Here is a 19,049-nt window from a genome sequence, read left to right as displayed (position 1 = left end):
TAGTTTAGAGACAACGGCCCATTAGTGATAATAGGAACTTGGTTGACCGGACTAGTTTGACCCAATATGATGTTCCTACATACAAAAAGAATACAGAACAACTTCCCTGAGATATGGGGGGGGGGAACTTAAATATTTTTGCTGGGGGTCCATTTTTTTCCAAGTCTCTCACTGTGAAGCCCTGTTCCCTATTGGCTATTCTCTCTGATTCTCTTGGACCCAGGAAGCTCATACATAATGGCTGGTAGCCAAGCAACAAAGACAGAAGGAAGCCATATCTGAAACTGAGACTTAGATGCGGCAGATACACACTCTTGTTAGGGTAACTCTTTATAAGCCAAAATATCCACAATAAAGAGATGGAGAGACACAAAGCACCCACATTTAGAATTGGACCCCAGTAAGAGAAAAGGGGGGCCAATGTGATGCAGGAGGGTTAGGGCCCAAGTTCCCCATTACATTCATCTGCTGGAGTTGTCAGGCTGGAAGAATAATTCTAGAAACATTAATAAAAGATTTTATACAAGATGCCGGCACCCCCGGAGTTCGTACATAGTGGCATCTTATCCAATAGCAAACAAAGCGGACGGCACTTGGAAGCCCCTACCAACACTGTGGAGCCATTTCTGTCCATTCTCTCCTGTAGAATAGATGAAGCTCTTTCATGTTGGGCAGGAGTTGTTAGCAGGATCACTGAGCCCAGTCATGGAGTCTCTATTGCCGTTGGCTGGGACTCCCTTTCTCCTTATTGATCCTTTGTCGCTTTTGTGCTTTGCCTTATTGTCCTGCTGAATGGGGGAATCTTCTCCCCAGCTGTGGGGCCTCTACAAACTGGACTAAGCTCTCCTCCTGGATATTCATCATGGATTCTTTCCTATTGTGATGGCCACACCCACATGAGAAACCATACTGACCCCAATAGACCCAAGTGAAGGCTAAACTGGAGAAGAGGGGAGGAAGCAGAAGGCAATGGGGTGGGAGTCTATGAGCAATGACATAGGCGGAGAATAGAGTTGCTCTCAGGGTTGCTGGGAGAATCACAGGAGAGGTGAGAAGCAGACAGGGATAATGTCTCTGAGCAAACTGAATAATGACTTTCCCTGGCTCATACAGACTTGCCCACACTAGAGGACAATGGCTCTGAGGATCATGGGAAGAGATCATGATCCTCTTTGTGTCTGGCTCCCATAGGACATAGGATAAGGAATACATACTGTAGGGGTGGCTCAAATGAATCTTGTTTTACAGGCAAGAGCCACTTATCAGAATAAATCATATTGCTACCTGTATTATAAGACTAGGATTGTGCAATTCTGACCAATCAGCTCCAGGACGATTCCATTCACAAATACAGACTCCTCCTACTTGACTAGTTTCTACCTGTCTAGCTACAAACTGACTTACCCACTGTTCTAAAGTGCTTGCTGAAAAATGTGGTTCCAAAATGGTTAAAGGGACCACAAATTGTTTGGTGCCCCAAAATGTATATAAAGTATGAGTGATGGACCTCAAAGCACTGGTGAGATTTGCACTAGAACAGCAACAACTGAAGGACTTTATGGCATTAAGGGACACTGTTGCCAATTTGCCCGGCTGTCACCTTCTTGTCATACTGCTGCCACCTTGTCCTACTGTCTCTTACCCTACTGACTTCATCTAACTCTATTTCCATCTTTTCCTACTTTATCTTTCTCTCCTGTCTCATTATTATCCTGTCTTTATTGTACTCTGTTGTCTCCATCTTGCTCTTCTGTCTTCATCCTGTCCTACTATCTCCAACTCATCCTACTCTCTCCACCCTGCTGTACTGTCTCCAGCTTGTCCTGCTGTTTACATCTCGCCCTAATGTCTTTCTCTTGCCCTACTGTATCTATCTTGTCCTACTGTCTCCAACTTGTCCTACTATCTCCATCCTGCTCTTCTGTCCCCATCCTGCCCTACTGTCTCCATCCTGCTCTACTGTCTCCATCTTATCTTACTGTTTCCATCTCGCCCTACCGTCTTCATCTTGTCCTACTGTCTCCATCTTGCTCTGATATCTCCATCTTGCCCTATTATCCCCTTCTTGTCCTACTGTCCACATCATTTCCTATTGTCTCCATCTTGCTCTAATGTCTCCATCTTGCTCTACTGTCTCCATCTTGTCCTACTGTCTCCATCTCATCCTACTGTTTCCATCCCACCCGACTGCCTTCATCTTGTCCTACCGTTTCCATCTTGCCCTACTGTCTTCATCCTGCTCTACTGTCTCCATCTTGTCCTACTGTCTCCATCTTGTCCTACTGTCTCCAGCTTGCCCTACTGTCTCCATCTTGTCATACTGTCTCCATTTTACCCTAATTTCTTTCTCTTGCCCTACTGTCTTTAACTTATTCTATTGTCTCCATCTTATCTTATGGTTCCCATCTTGTCCTACTGTCTCCATCTTGCCCTAATGTCTCTCTCTTGCCCTAATGTCTTTATCTTACTCTATTGTCCCTATCTCATCCTACTTCTTCACCTATTGTCTTTATCTTTCCCTACTCCAACTCCATCTTATCCTACTGCCTTTTATGAGAAGACATAACAAAGCAATGAAGCATTTCTCAGTCCAGTGGTGGTGGGACCCAGGGCAGAATCCACTTGGTGAGACCTCATACAGTTGAGTTGTACAGATGTTTAATGTTGAAAAACATTCATATAAATGTGTGAGTTGCCATGAGTCTCTCTGTTGCATATCACAAATACTGTGTGTCTGTGTGTGTGTTTGAGGGGAGGGGTTTGCCAACTAATGCATTTAATTGTAGGCTAAATGAATGCAGCGCTCTATTGTGCAGGTAACACAACCCTCAACCCCCCAGATCTCTTGGCCTGGATGTGCCACACTTGTGTATGAGAGGAGGGATGAAGCCTCTGACTGCAGGGTCTTTGTTTCTTGGCAGGGATGAGAGAGGAGACCAGCTGCTCCCAAACTCTTCCTAGAAATTCCCTTAGTCTCCCTGAGTCCCTCCCCTGGGCCCTGAGCTGCAGTTGGAAGGAATGTGGCCCCTGTATTGGAACTCACAGCTGCACAATGTAATGTATACGGCACCTTCACTGGGAGCTGCTTCTCTACTAAAGGATAAATACGGAATAGGTCATGCTAAACTACAACTCCCAGAATCCTCTGTGACCTGTTTCAAGCATCCTTCTTTATTTCTGCTTCGGGTGTTGGGGGTACAGAGGTTTAGAACTTGATTTGCCCCTGGCTGGATGAATTCCTTTCTCAAGGGGGACCCCTTGTTATTCATCCCAGGATGGAGCTGAAGTTAATGCACAGGGATGGGGATCACAATGGAGGCCAATGTGTTAGGTTAGATATGACTTGGGCACGATGAGGCGCCCCTGAGAGCAAGCAGCACCCTGTATGAATTGGGATTATCTCCAGTTAAAGTGATCCCTATGCAAAGAGATCCTATAGGAGCACTAAAGCAATGGCACCAGGGGGCATAGACCCATCATGTTGGTACTGACCAGCTCTGGTTCTGGAGTGTTCTAGAACCAACAAAATGCTCTGCTGGCACATGTGTTCCAGATATTCCTTCTAGCCCTAAATTGGGGGGGGGGTGCTCCTTTGCGTTGGAGGATTTGTTTGTTATCAGGGAACCGGCACATTCCATACACCCCACATACAACATTGACTGTCTCCCAAAATCTGCATCAGATTACACAGCAGCTGCCACTTGCCTGGCATTGCCATCAGTAGCCCACGCTCACTGGCTCCTTCTACAGACTATTTACATGAGAGATTAGAGCCCACTGCCCCCTCACCCTCTATCTAACACTCACATACACTCCTCTTCTACAGTCAGTATATATATATATAAATGTACTGCCCACTGCCTGGCACTGCCCACTCACCCTCTATCCTAGTGAGACCCAGTCCCTTGTCCCAATATCTGTGTATTTCCAGCTCATATCCACCATTCCTCCCTGTTCCTTCACTGCTCCATTCCTTGCCCATGTGGTGCCAGTGCAGGAGGCGCACACAGTGGGGTCGGCGCAGCCAACAAGCCCAACCCTAATAATAATAATAATAATAATGGGCAGTTAATGAAAGAGCAATTAAATAGCGGTGGGCGGGAGAGAGAGAGAAGGAGAGAGAAGCCCCCACAGCTCACTGCAGCCCCCCTCCTCCCTCCATTCCCTCCCAGTCTATAGGAGGAGTGAGGCTGCAGCTCCTGGGCTCTGCTTGTAACGCTACTTGTCCCCCAGTGAGTCGGGAGCAAGATGCCCGGGCGGAGGGTCTGATCCAGCTCTGCCCAACTCTCCCCACTGCGTTTGAACCATTGGCCGTGATGGATTCCTGGCTGAGATACTGGAGCCTGGCAGCCCTGCTGTGCCCCCTCATCCTCCTAATCCGGGCAGGTACCTTCCCTCTATTCTTGTTTTCATCATTTTATTGGGTTTTATAAAGCATAAAAGATTTACAATTTAACAGATTATGTTAAACATGATAAAATGACATTTATGCCCATGTCATACAATTCATATGATTTAAATAATTATATAATTCATCGACTGTGTCTATAGGGAGATAGAAGGGGTGCCAGTGTATCTATATATATATATATCTATCTACACTGGCACTCCTTCCATATCTCTCTATATCTCCTACACTGGCACCCCATCTATATCTCCTATTCTGGCACCCCATCTATATCTCCCTACACTGGCACCCCATCTATATCTCCCTACACTGGCACCCCATCTATATCTCCTACACTGGCACCCCATCTATATCTCCTACACTGGCACCCCATCTATATCTCCCTACACCGGCACCCCATCTATATCTCCTACACTGGCACCCCATCTATATCTCCCTACACTGGCACCCCATCTATATCTCTCTATATCTCCCACACTGGCACCCCATCTATATCTCCTACACTGGCACCCCCTCTATATCTCCTACACTGGCACCCCATCTATATCTCCTACACTGGCACACCATCTATATCTCTCTATATCTCCTACACTCGCACCCCATCTATATCGCCTACACTGGCACCCCATCTATATCTCTCTATATCTCCTACACTGGCACCCCATCTATATCTCCTACACTGGCACCCCATTTATATCTCCTACACTGGCACCCCATCTATATCTCCTACACTGGCACCCCCTCTATATCTCCTACACTGGCACCCCATCTATATCTCTCTATATCTCCTACACTGGCACCCCATCTATATCTCCTACACTGGCACCCCATTTATATCTCCTACACTGGCACCCCATCTATATCTCCCTACACTGTCACCCCATCTATATCTCCTACACTGGCACCCATCTATATCTCCTACACTGGCACCCCATCTATATCTCCTACACTGGCACCCCATCTATATCTCTCTATATCTCCTACACTGGCACCCCATCTATATCGCCTACACTGGCACCCCATCTATATCTCTCTATATCTCCTACACTGGCACCCCATCTATATCTCCTACACTGGCACCCCATTTATATCTCCTACACTGGCACCCCATCTATATCTCCCTACACTGTCACCCCATCTATATCTCCTACACTGGCACCCATCTATATCTCCTACACTGGCACCCCCTCTATATCTCCTACACTGGCACCCCATCTATATCTCTCTATATCTCCTACACTGGCACCCCATCTATATCTCCCTTCACTGTCACCTCATCTATATCTCCTACACTGGCACCCCATCTATATCTCCTACACTGGCACACCATCTATATCTCCTACACTGGCACCCCATCTATATCTCCTACACTGGCACCCCATCTATATCTCCTACACTGGCACCCACAGGTATCATATATTTTCCTTTGCATCTCATGTATAGATTTAATGGCACATTTATATCTATTCCCTGAATGAATTGGCACCCCATGTAGACATTCGCTGGCACCCTATATATACATATAAACTGGTACATTTTATATGTTACTCCATATATATATATATATTGATCATCTGAACAGCACACAATTTCCATTGAACTGCCCTGGTGCTCAGTAATTAATTCATATACAACAAAAATGATGAGCAACCAATTGTTTACCTTGAAAATGATCCCAATTTGGATTGAAATATCAGCTCTACACATATGTCTCCTTTATACAGAACTTTTAATGCATCGGTTGCTGGTCATTTTTGTTATATACAAATATAGGTACATTGTTTATATAAATTAACTATATATCCTCTACTGCCCCATGCACTGCCCCCTGTGTATCTATACTGTTACCCCATGAATGGTTCCTTCTCCACAGTTATATAGTTATACAGTTATATAGTTATACAGTTATATATTATATATATATATTTGTTCTGTACATCTTCCCATTATGCCCAACGTTGCACTTGGCAGGGGCAGCTCAGAGGGGGTATTTTGGGCTGTTTGACCATTTTGTGGCTGTTGTAGGAACTTGGGGGACAGAGATTGTGGATGGGGTTAAATAATTGTATTCAGGAGAGACACCAGCCGGCAGCTGGAAGTGATGGACTAACTGTCAACTTTGGGCTCTGTGTCAGCTTTATATGCTGGAGCTGCCATACCACTGTCACCCACTGACACACCCATGCCCATTCTCACATACAGGGACATATGAACACATCCATGTCTCTCCCACACGCACACGCCTAGACACGCACACACACACGCTACTTATTAAGGTGAGCAGATCAGAGAGACACAGAAATGGAATGATCTGGGCTGTTTGCTCTCTAGGCAGGTTCAATTGTCTCCATTATGGGGGTGTGAGTGTGTTTGGAAGTATATAGATATATATATACAGTAGGTATTTGCACAATAGATGGAAAGATGGTATCGCAGTGCTGGACTGGGGAGGGGCATGGGAATAAAAAAACAAGGAAAGGGTTAAATAAATAAGCCCTAAACTGGGGGGGGTTAACCCAATCTTTGCTGCACCACCGATTGTTATAAGAACTCCATTCCTGGCAGCAGCCCTTCCCTAGAGAGCAGGTGCATGGGGAGGAAAGGGTTAACTGAACTGCTGCTTCAGCCTCCCCCTCCCCCTATAGGCCTGATGTTACTGGGGATGTGTAGGAATCTACCATTGCATGGGGCATTCCAACCTATAGAAGGGGAGGGTGATTTTATATTCCGAAATATATTATTGAATTGGATATAAAACCTGCAACCCCCCCAGCTATTGTTCAACAGCCCACAACCCTCCTGCTGCCTGGGAGTTACAGTTGAACAACAGATGGAGGGTAGTAATTACTAATTTTGCCTACAGAACCCTCCCTGAAAAGGGGATCACAGGGCTAGGGGGGCTTTTTATATTCCCTTTGTTCCCCTCCCTAAAATCTGCCCTGAATCTGGTGCCCTTGTTCTTTTCCAGCCGGGCTGTAGTTGGACTACAAGTCCCAGCATGCCTCCTGTGTGTTTATAACATTGCTGCTGATTGTAGTGCAAGTGACTGGCCAGTAGATTCCAGAGGAGGCGCAGACATTGAGTTGCCTAGAGCCGGTAACTAGGCAGAGAGAGAGCTGGTAACCAATGCGAGTGCACCAGCACATGCTCTGAATGTCTAATGGGCTCAGCCATGTTTATCCTCGTAGCCCAGCAGTGGCCTCTCGTGGCACCTTAACAGCCCACCTGTTTCCAAAAAGACCCCTTTCCCGTCCCCCTGGTCTGATGCTCCCCATCTCCCCAACCGTCTCCCCATCCGTCTCCCCAATGGTCTCCCCAATGGTCTCCATCCTCAGCTTCACTTGTCCTTCCCACTGGTCCCTGTCATTGGCTGGTTATTGTAGCCACTACACACATGTGGCCCCCGGGCTTGGACCTCAATAAGTCTTTTGCCTGGGGAGGCGTATTAACCCTCACTACCTGCTCCCTGCATAAAAGTCATTATATCTGGATTTCAATCTATTGGGGGGTTATTTCTGTGCACTAATTGCTGCCATTTCAGTAGATATAATAAGGTTGTATGGACCCAATTAAAGCCAATGTATGGGGGGGAGGTTAAAGTAAAACATATATCACCATCAGACTGAACCCATAATTCATCTCCACCTTCTATTTAGTGTCGAGAAAGATGAAAACTCCTCCCCCGACCAGCCCCTGGGTCAGGATTGCGCTGGTGGATAGAAGAGCATCCGGCCCTTCCTTGAAGCTATCTAATATATCTGCCAGTACAACCTGGGAAAGGTTTTCCCTGTCTATGTCATTACAAAAAAATTGCACCTTAACTAGAAACCCTTATATATTATACATCACCCCCCCCTCTTAATGTACTGCAAAAAAAAAAAAAAAGTTTCAACTTATACAATATGTCACCTTTTATTCTTTCTTCTCTCTCTTTCTCATTTTTTACCCCCCCCCCCCCCATTAAACCACCTGGAACACAGAACCTAAAAATGGAACAGGCATGGAGAACATTGACCTGGAGGTGGATCCTACAACCAGTTCCTACAACCAACCAACTGCAAGCTTTCCAAAGGGAAATATGTTGGATGCAAAAGTTGATGTAGAATCAAAGTCTGGTGGAGAAGACTTTGTAGGAGAGACAAGTTCCTGGAGCCTAACCAAGGCAGAAAATTCCCAGGAAAGCCTATCAACTGAATCAGAGGTCTTTGCTGGAAGTACAACATCTAACCAAGTGGCTGGAGGCCTCCCATCTACAGACGGCACTTACCAACTCCATCCCAGTGGGATTACTATTGGGAATAATGAGTCATCAAGCTGTGAGGGTTGTAGAGGAGAAGACATTAACCGGAAGCCACCCGTGAGATCATTATTAGCAGAGAACCATGGGGAGGATGAGGAACCAGTTACTGGTATGGTGTGGCCTTTTAGCCGGGAAGCCTTGGATTTGGAAATTAGAAAGAGATTACTTAAAAGTGGAATTGTTTCAGCTACAGAAAGCCAAGAGGATGCTGGGAGTGGAGATCACCATGTTCAAGAGCAAGGACGTCAGGTAACCCATCAGAGCTCCCTGGGAAAAGATTGGGATTTGGATGAGTTTATAGACAGGGCAACTGCCTCGCCCTCACAGACGACCATTACCTTCAGCAAGGGACTTGTGAATCCCTCAACGAACAAAGCCATCAGCCCGGACTCAGCCGAAATTGACCATCTCCTGCAAGTCTCCAGGGAAGCCGTTCTTAAGTCTCCTTCCTCTTCAGATACTGACCAACATGGTCAGAGTTCAAGAAAAGAAAAGGATCAGGGGACCTACACGGTTTCAGAGAAAGCATCCGATCCATTGACGGCACAAGGGGCTCAGGGGAGCAAGGACATCACCATGGTTACTGATAAAACAGAAAGTCCCCCTCCTGCCAGTGTGCCACCTGTCAGTCAAGACAAGGCCTCTGAGGCTCCACCGGATCATTCAGTTGATGACCTTATAAATTTTGATTATTATGATCTGTTTAACATAGACGGACATGGTGGTTTGGGCCGTTTCCCTGGTTCTTCCGTCCCTAGTGGAGACTCTACCAAGAAGAACCATGACAAGAAGGTCCCCTGGCCCATGCCAGAACTTTATGATGACTTCACGCCTTTTGACGAATCAGATTTTTACCCCACTACATCTTTCTATGCGGATGGAGATGATGAAGGGGGTGTTGAGGATGACGATGATGACGATGATATAGAGGATACGGATGACATAGATGAAGAAGATACCGGGGCAAGAGATGTAGGACATGTCCCCAAAGCTGCTACTCTTACCCCAAAGTTACAGACTATAATGGTGGATGAGAAGCCAACCAGTAGGCAACACACTCCGCATCAAACCTTTATCCTGTATGGTGGGGATTTACACCCCAAATTGCACCCAGACATTAATAAGGATTTGTCTCAAACAGCGTTGAACGACAGCAGCACTGAGTGCAGGAACGGATATGTCCGGCGCAACTACTCCTGCAAGTCAGTGTGTGAGATGTACCCCACCTACTGCTACAACGGGGGCCAGTGCTACATTGTGGAGAACACGGGGGCATTTTGCAGGTAAGGCAGATGCACTAAAAAGGTGTTTAAGATGAACTTTTTAGCCAACTACGATTTTATGATCATTATATGTATTGGGTTGAAGGCCCTTAGGGGCCACTAGAGTATGACATCAGGTTCCCCTTTATTTCCTACTTGCCTCCTTGTGTTTGGGTGCAATGCATTAGTTAGTGAACATCACACAAAAAAATCTAAAGGGAAAGTACTTAGCCCCCCAGCAACTGCAGGGTCTGCAGCCTTTACAATTGGTCACCTGGTGGTGAGCACCTGTTTGACGTGGGAGGGAAGAGAGACAGCCTGTAGCCAATCAGAATACTGGAATGTTCACTAATTAACAGAACCTGCTGACATATATCGGACCAGTAAATGTTACGTATTGGTTGGTTGCTATGGGGGACTTGACCTGGACAAAGCGTTCCCCGTGTCAGATTATTTCTCTTTCTTCTTTTCCCTCTGCTTCTTTCTTTTCTACTGTCTCCTTCTGTCTGTTGTTCTACTGTTCCCTCTGTCTGTCAGGTCTGGATTTAGGGAGGTCACATGTGTGGGGTGCGACAGTGTGGGGTGCTGGGCACATATTTCTACTGTCTCTCTGCTCAGGGTTCTGGGTGGGGGGTGCACCTGTGGGTGACTTGCCTTGGGTGCCATTCCACCTTGTCCTGACCCTGCTGTCTCTTCTCTATAGTCAATCATTCTCATTCCTCCCTGATGTTTCCTTTTCCCATTCCTTCTTTTCCATTTTGTCTTTCTGCTCCTTCCATTTTGCTTTCTTTCTCCCCTTCCTCTCAGGATTATTTTATCATTTGTTCTTTTTCTACCTTTGCCTTATTCCAATGACCACTCTCAGTTTCTTGACTCCCCTCTTCTCTGCTCAGTCCTTGGGTTCTCCTTCCGTGTTTTGCTCAGTTTCTGATTGAACCCTTTGGTGCTGGGCACTTGCCACAGAGAGCGATTTGCCCAATAGGCATCTGTGTTGGACCAGGGTGTGAGCCAACATGGCATGTGGACATCAGGATGGGCAGCTTTATGGTCAACCCTACTTGAGTCTTTAGGGGTCATTTTTGAACTGGAGGACAGGGTGCAAAGTAAAAGAACAGGCACATTCTCAACACCCTGTTTTTCGGCTTAAATCAATTTCCTCAGTTTGCTGCATTTCAATACACAGATCAATGAACACAATCTTGACTCTCCCCTATTCTTATGTTTGGAATCCAAAGGGGCTGCTGATAAAAGTCCTAGTTAAATGGCCAAGTCTGTTACATGATGAGCGGCACTGCCCCTTTAATTAGCAAACAGATCACTACCCTTGAGATTCCCTGAGAAGATTCCATGCACTCTCCAGATTTCCAAAAGAAATTCTAAATTTCACTTTTAATTACCTTTTTGTGATTCTGCCTGTTTTATATGGAAAGAATTCCCAGAATCTGGTTACACTTGTAGGAAAGGGACTGAGCTGCACCCCTAGTCCCATCGTTACCAAACTGTTCATACTCAGGGGGACCTTCACCCACCTCTTCTTAAAACATCGAGCAGCAGTTATATTAGCACAGAATTGAACTTTATATGGTCACAGAACAACCCCTCAGTGACTTCTAATATCCTTATCATTTACAGTAGGAGGTACATTATCCCTTATAATACATGAGTGATACTCAGAGTTCCCTGTATAACTCAGCCTGCAGCCTTGTGTCTTTATATGGTCACAGAACCCCTCAGTGACTTCTAATATCCTTATCATTTACAGTAGGGGGTACATTATCCCTTATAATACATGAGTGATACTCAGAGTTCCCTGTATAACTCAGCCTGCAGCCTTGTGCCTTTATATGGTCACAGAACAACCCTCAGTGACTTCTAATATCCTTATCATTTACAGTAGGGGGTACATTATCCCTTATAATACACGAGTGATACTCAGAGTTCCCTGTATAACTCAGCCTGCAGCCTTGTGCCTTTATATGGTCACAGAACAACCCCTCAGTGACTTCTAATATCCTTATCATTTACAGTAGGGGGTACATTATCCCTTATAATACATGAGTGATACTCAGAGTTCCCTGTATAACTCAGCCTGCAGCCTTGTGTCTTTATATGGTCACAGAACAACCCCTCAGTGACTTCTCATATCCTTATCATTTACAGTAGGGGGTACATTATCCCTTATAATACATGAGTGATACTCAGAGTTCCCTGTATAACTCAGCCTGCAGCCTTGTGTCTTTATATGGTCACAGAACAACCCCTCAGTGACTTCTCATATCCTTATCATTTACAGTAGGGGGTACATTATCCCTTATAATACATGAGTGATACTCAGAGTTCCCTGTATAACTCAGCCTGCAGCCTTGTGCCTTTATATGGTCACAGAACAACCCCTCAGTGACTTCTAATATCCTTATCATTTACAGTAGGGGGTACATTATCCCTTATAATACATGAGTGATACTCAGAGTTCCCTGTATAACTCAGCCTGCAGCCTTGTGCCTTTATATGGTCACAGAACAACCCCTCAGTGACTTCTAATATCCTTATCATTTACAGTAGGGGGTACATTATCCTTATAATACATGAGTGAAACTCAGAGTTCCCTGTGACTTCCAAGGTCACAAGGAATGTGGGAGATGAGCCTTATTGGCCCCAGAAAGGATCTGATTCTCTGACAGCTGTGGGCTATTAGCATTGTCTGCTGCCAAACAACATAAGTAAATTAACGTTAGTCTGGGGTATCTCAATAAACATCGAAACTTTGAAGGGGAAACAACCTTTCTCTGTATATTTGTACTTATACATATGGGAGGAGGTGCCATATTGATTCCCTTAGACAGTACAGTATGACGGTATAGCTTATTGTGTGCCCAGAACATTCCTTCTCTGTATATTTGTATTTATACATATGGGAGGAGGAGGTGCCATATTGATTCCCTTAGACAGTACAGTATGAGGGTATAGCTTATTGTGTGCCCAGAACATTCCTTCTCTGTATATTTGTATTTTTTTTTTAAAAGGTAAGTTTTATTTCGTTTTAAACATACACACATAACAGACAGTCAAGCAGACCGGTTCATATAGATTATACATAGGCACATAAAATCGGCTGAACGTACAAGTCAACTACAAGCACCATAAAAGAAACATTGCTATGAGACAATAATGGACTTCTGGGATAATCGAACACCCAAGGGACCTCATCAAGAATATAGGATGAGTGGAACCACCTCTAGTATGACCCAGACGGTCTGCACAACCACCGTTCAGTCAGGGAGGTTCGGATCTACTGTATATTTGTATTTATACATATGGGAGGAGGTGCCATATTGATTCCCTTAGACAGTACAGTATGAGGGTATAGCTTATTGTGTGCCCAGAACATTCCTTCTCTGTATATTTGTATTTATACATATGGGAGGAGGGAGGTGCCATATTGATTCCCTTAGACAGTACAGTATGAGGGTATAGCTTATTGTGTGCCCAGAACATTCCTTCTCTGTATATTTGTATTTATACATATGGGAGGAGGAGGTGCCATATTGATTCCCTTAGACAGTACAGTATGAGGGTATAGCTTATTGTGTGCCCAGAACATTCCTTCTCTGTATATTTGTATTTATACATATGGGAGGAGGAGGTGCCATATTGATTCCCTTAGACAGTACAGTATGAGGGTATAGCTTATTGTGTGCCCAGAACATTCCTTCTCTGTATATTTGTATTTATACATATGGGAGGAGGGAGGTGCCATATTGATTCCCTTAGACAGTACAGTATGAGGGTATAGCTTATTGTGTGCCCAGAACATTCCTTCTCTGTATATTTGTATTTATACATATGGGAGGAGGGAGGTGCCATATTGATTCCCTTAGACAGTACAGTATGAGGGTATAGCTTATTGTGTGCCCAGAACATTCCTTCTCTGTATATTTGTATTTATACATATGGGAGGAGGAGGTGCCATATTGATTCCCTTAGACAGTACAGTATGAGGGTATAGCTTATTGTGTGCCCAGAACATTCCTTCTCTGTATATTTGTATTTATACATATGGGAGGAGGAGGTGCCATATTGATTCCCTTAGACAGTACAGTATGAGGGTATAGCTTATTGTGTGCCCAGAACATTCCTTCTCTGTATATTTGTATTTATACATATGGGAGGAGGTGCCATATTGATTCCCTTAGACAGTACAGTATGAGGGTATAGCTTATTGTGTGCCCAGAACATTCCTTCTCTGTATATTTGTATTTATACATATGGGAGGAGGGAGGTGCCATATTGATTCCCTTAGACAGTACAGTATGAGGGTATAGCTTATTGTGTGCCCAGAACATTCCTTCTCTGTATATTTGTATTTATACATATGGGAGGAGGAGGTGCCATATTGATTCCCTTAGACAGTACAGTATGAGGGTATAGCTTATTGTGTGCCCAGAACATTCCTTCTCTGTATATTTGTATTTATACATATGGGAGGAGGAGGTGCCATATTGATTCCCTTAGACAGTACAGTATGAGGGTATAGCTTATTGTGTGCCCAGAACATTCCTTCTCTGTATATTTGTATTTATACATATGGGAGGAGGGAGGTGCCATATTGATTCCCTTAGACAGTACAGTATGAGGGTATAGCTTATTGTGTGCCCAGAACATTCCTTCTCTGTATATTTGTATTTATACATATGGGACACTTACATCATATCCTGTCTGCCGGAAATGCATTAAAGTTGTAAAAATGCTGGCGACTTTTAATTTTTTTAAGCGGGATTGCCTGATTTTTCCCCAGACATTTGAGGGGCATGGCACATTTGATTTCGGGTGGGCTCATGTCCCTTTGAAACGCTCGTACTGCCGAAGTAACGATTGCAAAGAGTCGCCAGCGTTCAACACCCAGGACGCAACATCGTATTTTAGTGAATGTCTGGTGGTAACGAATTTTCACCTTTCTAAGTGGGGCGAAGTGTGGCAAAGCGTTCGCTGGCAATTTGCCCTTTATTGAATTTGCGCCGACCTCTTGTCTGTCCATGAGTGTGAGCTTAGTGTCACCAGCAGGGGGCAGACATAAGGGCAGTGGAATGTGGAAGGTTATTGGCTGGGGTTTATTTGGGAATTGGGGTGTACCAGGAAGCAGAATCCCTATATCCCCCATACAAGGAGCAATCTGATCTGTACTTGCCCAGGTTACTAAGGGATGTGTGTGCCCCTCCAGTCCCTGCCCAGCTCTGCTGGTTGTTGATAAAGCCCCACATACGGGCACTGCTGACTGTACAGATGGAATGGAGATCACTGGAATCCCCAGTCTGAGATGTTGATCTTACTAATTAGAAACACGTTTTGCCTCCAGTCTCTCTCTGATCGATACCAACGTCCCCTTCTCGCTGGCACTACCCAGGCCTCCTACGTGCAGTTCAGCGTCTGTTACCTGAGCAGTGTCGCCTTATAGATCCCCCCGGTGTCTGCTCCTCGCTCAGCATCACCCCGACCCATCTGGGCTTCCCTCGGCATCTCATACACATGTCACTATTAGTTATAGCAAGCTTGTCACTTTGGTGGACTTTTATTGCATTAAAAGAGTAACTATGGAGACCGGAGGAAAGGAGCTTTCACTATCAGCGTAGGAAGGGGTCCTTTACTGTAGGGGCAGTCAGGTTATGAACTTGTACATAGGGATAAATGTTATAAGAGTTGTGTAGGCCTATGCTGGACATAAGAAAGTGCTGCTAGGAATAGATATAAGCTGCCTGGTCCAAATGCCTATGTGCCTGGGTCCAACAGTATATTCACTGGTAGGTCTGGTCGACCGTGAAGTGTGTCGTTATGCCAGTACTAACCCCGCCTCCCAGGCTCACTGTCTCCACCCACCCAAGTTCCCGGAGGGGGGGCAGGGCGTTAAACCCTCCATAAAACAATGCCAGTGCGCCCCCTAACTGTCTTTATGTTGTATATAAATAAATAATAAAATTAAATAATAATTTACTACAGTTGCAAGGAAATTCACCACTAGAAGGTTCCTTTGCATGTTATGGGGCCACTGGCCTGTGAGTGCTGGAGAGACATTGCTTTAATAATACACAACAATGATGTTGTTGGACTACAGCTCCCAGCATGCCTGATAGGCTAGAGTGTGCTGGGATTTGTACTCACTGAGCACATGGCAGGTTTTGGGGGGCCCTGCTCAGCGGTGCAGTTAATTTTGCCCCCCTCCCCATATTAAATTCTGCACAGGGTTATAGAGGAAAAGGAAGAAGAAGGCTTCAGTGAAGTGCAAGCCCTCTGAGCCACAAGGAGTCAATAAGTAATAGTGTTTGTGATCCCATTCTGATCTGTCCCCGGGGCAATTGCTGGATCAATAACCCTGAAAGCCCTCGGCGGCTGCAGCTCATTATTTCTCACATCTATTGATAAGATCAGACATTACACCGCAATAGGCACAGAATTACTAAGTGCAGCTACAGAAACCTGCTTAGCTCCAAGGGGGACGATGAACCCCTTTAAACATGATTCTCCCCCATAAGACCTAGGCTTCCCGATACTAAGTCTACTGATGTAGCTTTTGGGGAGCTAAAAAAAAAACGGTTTCATAATACAAATTGTCTGTCGCTGCTTGAGAACTAAACGAAGGACAGTTTCCATCTCCTGTACTGTATACTGACTGGGGTATCACTGATAATATCACAGAGTAGTATCTCCTGTACTGTATGCTGACTGGGGTATCACTGATAATATCACAGAGTAGTATCTCCTGTACTGTATACTGACTGGGGTATCACTGATAATATCACAGAGTAGTATCTCCTGTACTGTATGCTGACTGGGGTATCACTGATAATATCACAGAGTAGTATCTCCTGTACTGTATACTGACTGGGGTATCACTGATAATATCACAGAGTAGTATCTCCTGTACTGTATACTGACTGGGGTATCACTGATAATATCACAGAGTAGCATCTCCTGTACTATATACTGACTGGGGTATCACTGATAATATCACAGAGTAGTATCTCCTGTACTGTATGCTGACTGGGGTATCACTGATAATATCACAGAGTAGTATCTCCTGTACTATATACTGACTGGGGTATCACTGATAATATCACAGAGTAGTATCTCCTGTACTGTATGCTGACTGGGGTATCACTGATAATATCACAGAGTAGTATCTCCTGTACTGTATGCTGACTGGGGTATCACTGATAATATCACAGAGTAGTATCTCCTGTACTGTATACTGACTGGGGTATCACTGATAATATCACAGAGTAGCATCTCCAGTATAGAGGTGCCACATATAATGGCATAGGGGGGTGGTGCCCAGTATAGAGGTGCCACATATAATGGCATAGTGGGGTGGTGCCCAGTATAGAGGTGCCACATATAATGGCATAGGGGGTGGTGCCCAGTATAGAGGTGCCACATATAATGACATAGGGGGGTGGTGCCCAGTATAGAGGTGCCACATATAATGGCATAGGGGGGTGGTACAACACAGAGACTTGTCTTTGCACTTTGCTTAGCACCTATAGATGAAGGATCTGGAGCTCACAGACCTACATGTTTCTCATGAATACAGTGCTCCCTGCACATGGACAGATTGTGGGTCACTCAATAGGGAGTGCCAAGGGGGGCAAGGAGCAATGAACCCCTTTACCAGCTGCTTATGGCAAGTGTTATGTGCAGGGCTCATTGCTGTGACCCCAGTGACCCCGGTTGCATAGGGCTGCTATACCAGAAGGACCATTTTACACTTGTCTCCGGGGCCGTCTGAATGCATTTGGCATGTGGACAAAATCTTCCTGAAAGAAACCATGGACCTGCCTTGTGGAGATAATGTGTCATGGCCGCCTGTACGATGATAAATAGGTTCTTAGAGAAGCACAAGGGGCTTATGGTGCAATAGACAGAGCTCTGTTCCACCATGTCCTGTTCTGAGATCTCCCAAGTCCAAGACCAAGGGCTCAGCTTTTGTCTCTGACCCTCCACATCTGGCCGTTACGTCAGCAGGAGGTAATTCCAAATGTCAGAGGAGCTTTTGTGCTTGGGAATCATCTCCTCACGTCTGACACTTTCCTTTACATGATGGGATGGATGAAGCACCAGGTGTCTCTTCTACTGGATCAGCTAAAAGCTTTCTAGGACCTGTTGGAGTTGAGGGTTGAGCTTGATGAAAATGTCTGACGGCTAATATGAAGGAGTAACCTGTGCCCCCCTAGCTGTTCTATGAGAGCTGGAGGGCCGCAGGTTGGACATTGTGTTTCTGGCGGTTATGGGTAGATGTATCTGTTCTCTCATTTTTAATACAGAAACCCCAACCTCCCTCAAACTCCTCCTCCCCCCTGGTGACCTCGCCTTTCTGCAGGAAATTTGGGGAGGTTAGTTCTGTGAGTTTAAGTGTTCAAGCCACATATGGGTATAAAGGGGCATTTGTGGGGGTACTAAGGCTAGGGTGGGTTCTGGTCCAATGATTGAGCCCTACCCGACTCAGAAACTTTGTTTTTTACAGGATACATGGTAAAGTGACTCTTCCCTTAGGCACAATGACCAGTATGGTGGTCTCTTCAGTTATGTTACCAGGTAACTAGAAATTTATTAAAGGAAATGTGTCTGGTTTCCTCATTACCTGATATTCGAGTGTCTTCCTCTGGGCTCTGGCATGTAACCAGGAAACCATTGTCTCTTTAGGAACTGGGTAATCTATTCCTAGACATTACCTGGTTACTTGGTCTTCTCTTCTCTCATGTTACCTGGTAACCTGGTCACTTCTTTAGAAACATTACTGGGTAACCTACTCTCTTATTTCTAAAAATGATCTGGTAACCAGGTCTTCTCTTCTGGTGTGTTATCTGGTAACCTGTTCTCATGTTTCCGAACATGACTTGGCAACCTGACCTTGACTTCCTAGAAATTACCTGGTAACTTGGTCATCTCTTCTGTTGTGTTATCAAGTAACCTGGTCTCCTCTTTAGGAGCATTACTTGGTATTCTACACTTTACCTCTGGCATGTTATCTGGTAAGTCCAATAGAATATGGAGAAGCCGCACACCACACACTCCCAAAGGTTCTTATCCT

General features: G+C 45.1%; 1 protein-coding gene across 4 annotated transcripts in view; it reads left to right on the top strand.

Annotated features, from left to right (window-relative positions):
• Nucleotides 1–3,945: 3,945 nt before the first annotated feature.
• Nucleotides 3,946–19,049, top strand: part of LOC108719793 (chondroitin sulfate proteoglycan 5) — a 38,663-nt gene continuing 23,559 nt past the window's right edge. For 2 of the 4 annotated variants that reach the window (XM_041567296.1, XM_041567294.1), the window contains exons 1-2: nucleotides 3,949–4,386; nucleotides 8,389–9,991. In XM_041567296.1, the coding sequence (XP_041423230.1) occupies nucleotides 4,317–4,386; nucleotides 8,389–9,991 (1,673 nt within the window). In that variant the 5' untranslated portion in view covers nucleotides 3,949–4,316. Of the gene's footprint in view, nucleotides 4,387–8,388; nucleotides 9,992–19,049 lie in introns of all 4 variants that reach the window. The other 2 variants (XM_018268950.2, XM_041567295.1) reach the window with 2 other exon arrangements.

This window comes from Xenopus laevis, chromosome 6S (assembly GCF_017654675.1).
Source record: "Xenopus laevis strain J_2021 chromosome 6S, Xenopus_laevis_v10.1, whole genome shotgun sequence".
Taxonomy (NCBI): Eukaryota; Metazoa; Chordata; class Amphibia; order Anura; family Pipidae; genus Xenopus; species Xenopus laevis.
The sequence above is the reverse complement of the archived record's forward strand: the minus strand, read 5'-3'. Positions and strand labels throughout refer to the sequence as shown.